Here is an 11,578-nt window from a genome sequence, read left to right on the forward strand (position 1 = left end):
AAGGAGCATGTCTACCTTCTATAGAACCTCTTTCTCCCCGAGTTCATCAGGTAGTATTTTATAAGGGTGTCTCTACAGAAAAGGAAAATATTTTGGAAAGCAGGAAATCGCATTTTCACTTGGCTCAAAAACTACCAATCTTTCTCTGTAATTTCAATTAGACTTTATTTTTTGATCAAATATATAAAAGCCTCAGGTTGTGACTACAAAATTACGTGAAAATGTCTTTGCAGAATTCTTAGTGTAAAAAGCGCAAGTAGTGGGCAGACTACCAGCACCACTGAGATCTCTAATGTAGTGGAGATTCCCCATGTATGCTTACTAAGCAAATCTTAGGAGAGGGTGCAGTGCATTTCTCCAATTCTCTGTAGCAAAGGACAAGTTTTCTTTTAATTTCCAAACTGTTGCCACCAACACTTTTATAAAATACAGTAAAATTATCACAAAAATAAATTGGAAGACAAGCTCAGTTTTTCTAAACAGTAAAACACACACAATTACCATGAAATCGCTATCCCTCCCTCCTCAAAAACCCTTTGTAAATGCATATTCTCCTCTATAATTAGTTCAGATTGGCACCAGGCACTGAACCACTGGTAGAGTAGCACTGAGGATGAACTGTTTTATATGGAAAGCCACTGGGTCCAAAAGAGATGATGTGATTTGGCCCACATTTCACAGCAGGCAACTAGAACCAAGATATTCTGAGATTGCTTGCTCAGATCTCCTGGTTACCCATCATGTGATCTTAAAATCTTCAATTATCTACTGAAATTAACCATTAAGTATCAAGAGGAAGACACTCATTAAAGAAAAAACTATGGGCTATTGTTACTACAGAAGACAGACAGCAGCTCACAACATACCTGCCACAATTCCATGCTGATGGCACTGTCCAACTGAACGAGCCTGGTCTCCAAATGCATGGACTGGCTCTCGGGATTATTAAGATTGATTGCTGTACTTTGGTTATGGTGGCGTTGAATCTGTGACAAGTGCATTCTCAAATTGTCACACAGCTTACGGAATTCAGCCTTACGGGTATACTGGAGGCAGAATTTGAAAGCTATAGGCAGAATTATAAAATCTATTAGGTACTTTCCACCATCAACAAGTATTTGAAGTTTTAGTTCAAATATTGCAATCAGTTATTTTAAAAAGATTTACCCAAACTTATAGTCAAATCTTCCGAAATGATCAAAGTCATTAGTCACTTGTATCCTGACCATCTTTTGGGCATAGTCCCGGCCTAAGACTAGAATTTGGTTTTGGGATTATGGGAGAGTTCACAAATGGGACGCTATTCAAGTAAAATGTAGGAGGGACTCACCTTTCAAATACCTACCACTTAAAATCCCAATAGAGCAAAAAATTCTAGCCTGAAATACAAAGAGCCTTATCTAACAAAATTTGTGCTTATGGTAACCTGATTTCAACTGTGTACATAGATGCATACCTTAACTACTTGCTCTGTCATTAAAATAATTTCCTACTGTCATATATGCAATATAACAATTTTTTCAGAATTCCTTTGCCCTAAAAAAAAAAGAGCATTTCCATTTCAATAAGCCCAAACGAAGGGATGCAGTAGTTAACATTTAGATCAGTAGTTATCAAAAAGCCCAAGTTTACTTGTGTTAAATGAAAATTCACATAAGCTAAGTAAATAAGATGGAACAGAAGTTGTAATATTCATAGTAAAATTATTTTTATAAACATCTATTTATTAAATGTAATTTCTACACCCAACATGGGACTCCACTTCACAACCCTGAGATCAAGAGTCACACACTCTACCAAATGAGCCAGTCAAGTGCCCCCGTAGAATTTTTTTTTTTTTTTGGTAAAATATTCCTTAAAGTCACTTACAACCTGAATAAACAAATGTCAATCATCTCCATATTGAGAAGAATGGCAACACAAGGTTGTACTAAGACCAAACTAAAAAAAAGCCAAAAACTACTCTCAAATCACACATACCACATTCGTACACAGAAAGCTCCATTAATAGCAAGCTAAGTGACAGTAAAGAAAAGACACAAGATGAACAAAACAGACTTGATGCGGCTCTTCAGGACTGAAAGTTCAGCTGACCCTTGAACAAGGGTCTGAACCGTGTGGGTCCATTAACATGTAGATTTTTTCAATAATTTAAACACCCTCTTTACTCTAACTTACCTTATTTTAAGAATACTAACATATAACATGCAACATACATATAATGTACAAAATGTGCCAATCAACTGTTACCGGTAAGGTTCTGGTCAACAGTAGGCTATAGTTCAGTTTCTGGATAGGCAAGTCATAGGTGGATAAACCGTAGGAGCGGCTCAAAGGGATCTGTCAATCTGCACCTCTAATCCCCTTCCCCAGACTGTTCAAGTGTCAACTGTATATGCACTCTGACAACTGGACAGTTTTTTTTTTTTTTTTAATTTTTTTTTTTAATGTTTTATTTATTTTTGATACAGAGAGAGACAGCGCATGAGAGGGGTAGGGGCAGAGAGAGAAGGAGACACAGAACCGAAAGCAGACTCCAGGCTCTAAGCTAGCTGTCAGCACAGAGCCTGACGCGGGGCTCGAACCCACGAACGTTGAGATCTGACCTGAGCCGAAGCCGGAGGCTCAACCGACTGAGCCACCCAGGCGCCCCACAACTGGACAGTTTCTAAGAGGATCCAGAGTCATCAAGATGACTTATTTCTATATTCAGCAATACTGTTTGAGAAAAATAAAAATATGTATTTTTCAAGGAATCATAGATGTCCAGAGCTTAAAAAGACCTTAAAAAGCCATGCACAGGGTGCCTGAGTGGCTCAAGTTGGTTGAGCAGCCGACTCTTTTGATTTCAGCTCGGGTCAAGATCTCATGGTTTATGAGTTCGAGCCCCACATCAGGCTCTGAGCTGGTGGAGCAGAGTCTGCTTGGGATCCTCTCTCTCTGCCACTCTTCTGTTCACATTCTCTCAAAATACATAAGCATTAAAAAAAAAAAAAATTCAGCCCATGGCATGATTAAGTATATGCAGCAGTGAAGTCAAAACCAGAAGTTTATCAGGAAGCAATCAAAAAGTTACATTTATTTCTTCACCTGGGAAATTCCAAAGTGACTTTGTCTTTCAGGCATCCATGAGGTGAATTTCATTTAGAATTACCCTAACTAATAAAACAAATTTCTTATAGTCACTTGATTAGTATTTAAATGAATGCCTCATAAAATACCATGGAGAAAAACACGTTAACTTTAATTGTCAATCTTTGCAAAACCTTTTCCTAAAAGTCAACTTTTCAAATCAGTTTTCGTTTTACCTTGTTGGGCAATATCATGGTAGAGACGCTCTACTCTAGAATTATTTCGAAGAAGGTCCAAACACTGTCTATACGATTCCCAAAGGAATTTAACCCATGGAGTTAAAAGTAGTCTGTCAGTACGATCCTGAGTGTCTTCACCACTTACAGCACTTAGAAGAACACTAAAAAAAAATTTAAAAATTGAAAACAATTTTAGACACTATTTCCTACTTTACCCTAAAATTAAAAAAGCAAAACCAACAATGATAGAAGTATAAAACAGCATGAATTCTTCCTACTACTTTGGGCATACTGTAAAGCTGTCATAAGCGTTCAAGTATTCGTAGCCTCATCCCATATTACAACCATTTAAATTAGTATCTGCCTATCTGCAGGTTATTTTCCACCTTTATGAATTTTGAATAGTATGGTTTTCTTACTAGACACTTATAATGCCAAAAGTAAGCATTCTTTCTAATAAACATCTACACCCCAAATGAGAATGGAGACTCACATCAAGAAAAACATTGGAAAAAATGTATTAGCAATTTAACCTCTGTACCTCTCAGGAGTTTGAATATTATCCAGATCTTCTATGTCGAGAACCATCTGCTGAGATTCTTCTTTAGCAGCTTCAGTTTTTTCCTCTGCCAATTTCAAATATGCCCTAACAACATCCTCTAGAGATTTGATGTTCACCTAACAAAACGAACAAACAAAAAAAGACAGAGAGAGAGAGAACACCTTAAAACACTTCTCAAACCATAAATATTTTAAGAGCAAACTTTATGATATATAGTACCTTTAAAAGGTAAACCTCTTCGAAAATCACTACAGCATAATTAAGAATACAAAACCAAGCTCTTTTCATACCTGTTGACAAATGTTCTTATACTGGTATAATCCCTCTTTAGCCAAATGGCTCTTGCGAAGATCCACACAAAGTTCCAAGTATTTCAACATAATTGGCTCGTGTATCTTTTGCCATGTTCTGTGTTTCTTACTTTTCATAACATCATAAAGAACATCCAAAGCAGGCTGCTTTTTTCCAACCTCAAGAAATTCTGGAAAAGTTAATTCAGGAAAATTAAAATTGGTTATGTATACTATACTAAAGTATAAATCTTAAGTTGGCTATTTTAATTTCTAAACTATCTCACTTTTTTTAAATTTTGTTAATGTTTTTATTTATTTTTGAGAGAGAGAGAGAGCGTGCGCAGGGGAGTGTGAGAGAGAGAGGGAGACACAATATCTGAAGACAGGCTCCAGGCTCTGAGCTACCTGTCAGCATAGAGCCTAATGTGGGGCTCGAACCCACGAACTGCAAGATCATGACCTGAGCTGAAGTTGGACGCTTAACCGACTTAGCCACCCAGGCGCCCCTACTATCTCTTTTTAGATCACATTTATTTTTGACATAAAGCCATGCCAAAATTACCCAACTTAATACAATGAAAACTGGCACTATCTCAAAAAATGGTCTACATATAAAACTGAATTTCACTCAGTTGCACTGTATGAAACACTTCTAAGTGACTGTCAAGTTCCAGAAATTGAAGTTATGGGGGGGGGGGGAATCTCCTCCCAACAAACACAGGAAAGTCAAGTATGACTCTAGTCACAATGATTTCGCAGATAAATTCTTTACTCTAGACAGAAAAATCATTAGATTGTCAATGAAACAATTAGATTTTGTTCCTTTAAGATCAATTGACCGTGCGGGTCTACTTCTAGGCTATCTTATGACTCTACTGCAATGTTACCCAGTCTTTTCTAATACCTCCCTGCCTGGATTACCAGGGACTTATAGTAGTCTTCAAACCAAGTAGCACGAGTGCTCCCACTTTGTTCTTCAGTATTCTTTGGCTTACTGAGTCTTCGGCCTTTCCATATAAACTCCAATTCATTTGTAAATATCTACAAAATAGCTCACTAGAATTTTTATTCAGATTTAATGAATCTATGTATCAAAATTTAGAAGAATTGACAACAGTCTTCCAATCTATTAAATATCTCTCCATTTATTTATCCCAATCTAAACATGGGAAAGGCGCCTGGGTGTCTCAGTCAGTTAAGCAGCTGACTTCAGCTCAAGTTATGATCTCACAGTTCATGGGTTCAAGCCCCACATCAGGCTCTGTGCTGATAGCTCAGAGCCTGGAGCCTGTTTGGATTTTGTGTCTCCTCTCTCTGCCCCTCCCCTGCTCATACTCTTGTCTCTCTCTCCATGTCTCACAAAAATAAGTAAAATGTTAAAAATTAAAAAAAAAATAAATGAGAAAAAGTTTTTTTTAAGGCTTATATTTATTTTTGAGACAGAGAGACAGCATGAGCAGCGGAGCGGCAGAAAGAGAGACACAGAATCGAAAGCAGGCCCCAGGTTCTAAGCTGTCAGCAGAGCCTGATGCAAGACTTGAACCCATGAACCGTGAGATCATAACCTAAGCCAAAGTCAGATGCTCAACGACTGAGCCACCCAGGTGCCCCAACATGAGAAAAATCTTAAGATTCAGAATGCCCCCAAATGAAGGACATTCTACAAAATACCTGACCAGTACTCCTTAAAACCTGTCAAGGTTACCAACAAGGAAAGTTTAAGAAACTGTCCTAACCAAGGGGGCGGGGAGCAGTGTCTGACAAAACAGGACAAAATGTAAAGTGGTATCCTGGAATTCACAAAAGGACAGAAGAGAAAGCTAGGGAAATCTGAGCAAAACTATGGACTTTCATCAGCAATAATGAATCAGTACTGAATCATTAGTTGTGATAAATGTCCGAAAATGATAGAAGACATTAATGGGTTATGGTGTATATGGGAATTCTCTGTACACTCTGCAATAATTCCATAAATCTCTAACTTCTAAAATTAGGTGTATTTTTAAAAATTGAGAAAACATTTTAGGATACATACTGAAGAAAATGATACATTTCTGAATTTACTACTCCCTAAACCTGAAGGCATTCTGCATGTACAATATTTCAAAATCCAGTTCTAATTTAAGGTTTTATGTATACTGCTCATTTTGAAATTCACTAAAAGCAAAGACTCCTCTATCACATTACTTCTGACAAAGTAAAATTTATCTCTTTTCTCATCTTTAACTTTATTTCCTTTTGCACAAAACTCAGTAAACCGGGGGAGGTTATTTAACCCATGTCATTTGGTTATGTCCAACCTAAAATACAGTAATAGCCAAGTTTCACAAACAAAATATCTTTCCACAAACATTTGAAAAATAATTTGGGGAACTGAAACACTAATTAACACTATTTTTAAAAAGATCTTAAAATACTACATTCCCATTGTTAAAAATCACTGTCTATTTTCCTAAGAAAAAAGTCTTTGACAAAAAATTATTTTTAAGAGTTAATCAAACACCGTACAGCATATCATGTAACTCTGTGCAAGGCAAATGACAGGTACAAGTGTTGCTTACTTGGGAGTTTTATGAGATCTACAGATTTAGTAAGTATTTTTTTCTCCCAACTATCACATCTTTCAGGAATGTTGCATTTGAACATTCCTTCCTTAAGGAGAGCTATAAACAATATTCCAACTTTCTAGTATAATAAAATGTTTACAACAAGACATATCACAAAATATCCTGAAATTTGTATCTTTACAGGATACCCTATGTCATCCCATATTACAGCAAACCCTATTCTTCATATGCAAGTGGAAACAAACCCTTCTTCAAGAATTCAAGTCACTGTCAACCTTAATAGTGCCATTATGGGGAAAAGTCCATTTCCATTTGAGTCAATGTTACTACCCAAAAACAAAACAAAAAACAAACAAAAAGAAGGAAACAGGAAACAAGAGGAAACAAAGACGTAACCTAGCGAGATACTCTGTTAGAATATGAAGCCTCTCCTGGGGTTGGTTGGTTGGTTTTAAGCCTTCCTGTTCTGAGGGTATCTGTCTTTCTACGGGAGCATACATACAAGGTTATTTTCTAAACTAAACTCCAACAGTACCTTAAGGTGTTTTTAACAACTATTTAATAGAAAAGTCTCTATCAGCCAAAAACCTGGAAGTACAGGTTTTTAAATTTATCATTCACATTAAATAGCACAGCATCAGCACCAAAACAACCTATTATATCCAACTCCCATTCTTATATTGAGGATTTAAATCTTATCTTGCTATATACAAACCCTGTCAAATGTTTGTAACATACAACAGGCACAAAGAGAGTTAAAGTTGAGCACTGTCCCCAGCATGGTGATGACAAAATAATAAACTATCTAAAAATAATTTACCTACCCAATCTCTTATTTAACAGGGGAGAGTGGTTTCTTAATGTCACTAAAAAAAAAAAATCTTGTTTAGGGATACAACTAAAAATAATTTTTCACTTCCTAAACAGCCAATCAAAATCTGTTACAAATTCCACTTTCAAACCCTGGAACAACAGGTTCATACAAAAAATTTCACTAAAAAATAATTTTTATAGGACACTCCTACCATTACCATAGAAAAAAAGTACACATGGATACCAAGCAAGGACATTTTTAAGGAAAAAGCCACAATCGGAAAAAATACGATAATCCATGAGGGTGAGTTCCTGTATCCTAATTTACATACAGAAAGAATTTAGTTCAGTGAATTCTCTAATAACGAAAAAAGTTTTTGAGGTTTGAAAGAAATATCACACATTAAAAACTCTATTGCAACATTAAAAAAAAGTTCATTTCCAAACTGATATTCTTGAATTAAAAATAAAAATCTAGAATTATGAACTATTACTAGGAGGGTGGACACTCTGAACTTACCTTTCAGACACAATGACAAATTGTATCTCTTTATAAAAGAAAAAGCTTAGGTAGGCCCTTCAATATTACTAGTTTATTTGTGCAACAGACCAAGTAGATAAGCTATAATGTTACACAATTTGTGGGTTTAATAACAACTTTTAAGTTACTGGTAGAATCTAAATTAAAAGGTTGTTACAAGGTCATAAGCAATTAATTCTACACTACTGAAAACATAATCTGGAAAAGGGTCTTTTCCCAAATGATTCTGGTGTATAAGTTTGTCTGTAACTGCTAGGCCAAGTTCTCACCGTCCTGAATGATTACTGTAATAATTTCCAAAAGTATTGTTCTGAATCACAGACTCGGTGACTTGAAGAACTATTCTGCTTAAGTTTACTCACACTAAGATAATTCAGTGGATTAGGTTTAAATGAGTTTAAAAAACTACAAGAGTTATAGATAAAAAGCATCTACATAAAATCAGATTATCCCCATGGAATGAAATGCGATTTTAAAATCCTATTTAAAGTTTTGTAAGCGGTGCCATGTGCCATCCACCTTCAGCTCACTTTGACACTTTCCACCTTCCACTCACAAGATCAGAAGTACAGAACTACTTGAAAGCTAAGGCCTCTCTCCACTATAGAAACACACATCTTACAATTTAAAAGGGCTGCAGCAATAGAGCCTTTTTTAAAAAACCTACACAAAATTAAAGCCCCCGCACCCCGTAACCCTTTCTCATCTTGCCTCCTTAATTTCAGACGCCCTCCCTAACTTGCCCTTCATGCGTCAAAGCTATTTCAATTCAGAGAACCTGTTACACAGCAGGTAACCCTTCTAATTAAAAGAATTACTGAAATAGTAAACTCATATGAAGATTCAGAAGGGAGGTGTGAGAAACAAGGCCTGAGCACATCAAATGTGTAATATTTAGGCCATCCAGATTACAGTGCGTCAGCCTATTAAAAGGAAAAATGCCTGTTGGTAAACAACTGTAAAACAGATACAATAGCAATTACAGCACTAATTCAACCCAAGTCATTCTGTGTACTATGACAGATTTCTAAGTTTCTAAATATAAGAAAAAATTCTAACTTTGCTACAGTTCATTTTCTAGTAATAAAGTTCCATTTCCACCAATGTTCTTTCCTTAATTCTTGCCTGTCCTAACCATTAGATCACTGGTTAAAATGAGCAGTCCTCAGATACAAGTTGCACTGTTTAACTGATTTTTAGAACGATTACTCTACTCTAGTCCAAAAAATGTGGCATTATCCTATTTCACACTCTTAACACCACCCCCAAATTGTTACTTTTAAAATAACAATCATGTGCCAAAAACACCCTTAGCCCTAAAAGATTATCACTGATCTTAATTTTATGTGTCGACCGAAATTGACCTTTTCACAAGAGGACTTTCCAAACAAGATAACAAAATAAGCTCTACCAATATAAAACTGTAATAGACGCTGTATATCCACCTACAAAATGGGATAAGACTCAAAACTTGTTTGGGGTACAGGAAGGGTGAAAATAAGAGCTATGAACACTTAGAGAGTGTTAGGCTTAAACTGTAAACGGTAAAGTTTTTTTTAAAGACCAGAGACATCTGCACCCCTATGACGCCAAAGTAATACATGCCTCTTGAACAGACCGGGACACGCACAACTTTTCCCCGGAAGGGCCGGTGGCTTAAGTACACATGGAAATTAAAATCGCAGGCAGCAGCGCTGTCGCGAAAGAAACAACTGATCTGGCAGTCTAGAGACCTTGGTTCTAGTCTCCTGGCTCCACAACTAACTCTCGGAGTGACCTTGGGTAAACATTCTCTCTCTAGGCCTCAATCGTTATCTTTAAGAACTTGAAGTCTCTCTCTTACAGGATTAACTATGTTCCAACTTCATATGATTTGGAATGGGGTCTGGGGCTTGGAATAATCGATGCGGGGGGGGGGGGGGGGGGGAAAAAAAAAAACAGGTAACAGGTTAAACGGGTCAGAGTCCCCGAAGCAAAGCTACGGTGACCAGGGTAAGGCTAAGTGGACCCTGACCCCGTAAAGCCTGGCGATAGATTTGGGGGGCGGAGGTGTCCGCGAGAGGGCGGGAGGTGGGACTGGCCGGCTCCCGGCGCCGGCAGGAGGTGGAGTCGAGGTTCTCGCGTGCATTGTCCCCGGGAGGGAGCCATGTTTCTTCCTCCCCGGCACTCCCAGATGGCGGCCGGGGGCGCGGGGCCTAATCAGCCGAGGGCCCGGCGGCCTGGGGAGCCGGGCGGAGGCGGACAGGGCAGGGGGGAAGGAGGTCGGGCCCCGGCAGACCTGTCTCCGAGGCCGCGGCCCCCGAGACGCAGCAGGAAGCGGAGCGACTTAAGAAGAGCCCCCGAGAGCGACGGTTCCCGGCTCCGCACCTCCCGGTCCCCTCAACCCCTGTTGGTAGGAGCGAGAAGGGAAACCATGCCCAACCACAGGCTGGAACGGCGGCGGGCATGTCGCATCGGCCACCTCTCCGGCCGCAGCCGAGCGGCGGCGCTGCGAGAAGGCGGCCGGGCCCCTCGACCTCCGAGGCCTCAGGCCGACCCAGCCCGGCGCGCCCCGATCCCCTACTCACCGTTGGCGCGTTTGAGGGCATTTTCCGGCCTCTGGAAATAGGCCGGCATCTTGGCGGCAGGCTCAGCTCACCCGGCGTCAGCGAACTCCTTAGTGGCCCGGGCCGGGAGAGGAGACCGAGAGGAACCAGCGCGAGGTTCCACGCGCCTCGCCAGCAGTCGCCCGCGCCCAGCCGGCCAGAGACGGAAAGGAATGAGCCACGTGACCCCGCCCGGCGGCGCTGCCGCCGCCCAGGCCCCGGATGTACGGGGCGGTCCTCCGCGCGCAGGCGCGCTACCGTCGCGCGCGCCGGCTGACGTGGCGGGGGCTGCTGCAGTACGTGGTCGATGGCTCTTCCTCCGGCCTCCGCTGAGAAACGTTAGGGAGACGGTTCTCAGACCCCTTCATTCCTCGAGCGAGAATCGGGGTGGGAAAGGTGAAATTGGGGTCAGAGTTTCTGCCTAACGAGAAAGGCGGTGTCTGCACAGGTGCATGTTAAACATGTTTTGTGCGAAGTCACGCAAAGTTACAATCCGCTCCCGTCCGCTTAGGGAATGGCCCGTCTCCGTTGAGTGAAAATGCCCTATTTAGCCGTTAATCGGAAACGCATCGAGCAGGTATCACTAGCCCAGCACTGCTCACCTCTGGGAAATACTAGTTAGTGGTCCGACCCTTGATGGACTAGCAGGGGGAGGAGGGACGCAATAAATAAATTAGCAAGCTTATTTCATATCGGTAAAGTAAAAAAAAAAAAAAGTTGGCGACACCAAGATTAGGGAATGGGGGCCCTCAGAGAAGGTGAATTTTGGGCTGAGACCTGAAAGATGGGGACAGACTGGAGAGAGTAACGTGGCAAGAGGGCAGAAGCTTTGCAGCAGAACAGATTGTGCATACTGTTTGAAAATATTTGGAAGCGTGGTAGTCTTATATTCAGCACACCTTACAA

General features: G+C 40.0%; 1 protein-coding gene across 1 annotated transcript in view; it reads right to left on the reverse strand.

The window, feature by feature from the left end:
- EIF3A (eukaryotic translation initiation factor 3 subunit A) overlaps positions 1 to 10,846 on the reverse strand; it is a 35,421-nt gene extending 24,575 nt beyond the window's left edge. The window contains exons 1-5 of the mRNA XM_029932670.1: positions 10,655 to 10,846; positions 4,164 to 4,354; positions 3,853 to 3,989; positions 3,309 to 3,472; positions 867 to 1,066 (exon numbers count right to left, since the gene is read on the reverse strand). Of these exons, the coding sequence (XP_029788530.1) occupies positions 867 to 1,066; positions 3,309 to 3,472; positions 3,853 to 3,989; positions 4,164 to 4,354; positions 10,655 to 10,703 (741 nt within the window). The 5' untranslated portion in view covers positions 10,704 to 10,846. The remainder of the gene's footprint in view (positions 1 to 866; positions 1,067 to 3,308; positions 3,473 to 3,852; positions 3,990 to 4,163; positions 4,355 to 10,654) is intronic.
- Positions 10,847 to 11,578: the final 732 nt, after the last annotated feature.

The sequence above is a fragment of the Suricata suricatta genome, chromosome 2 (genome assembly GCF_006229205.1).
Source record: "Suricata suricatta isolate VVHF042 chromosome 2, meerkat_22Aug2017_6uvM2_HiC, whole genome shotgun sequence".
NCBI lineage: Eukaryota > Metazoa > Chordata > Mammalia > Carnivora > Herpestidae > Suricata > Suricata suricatta.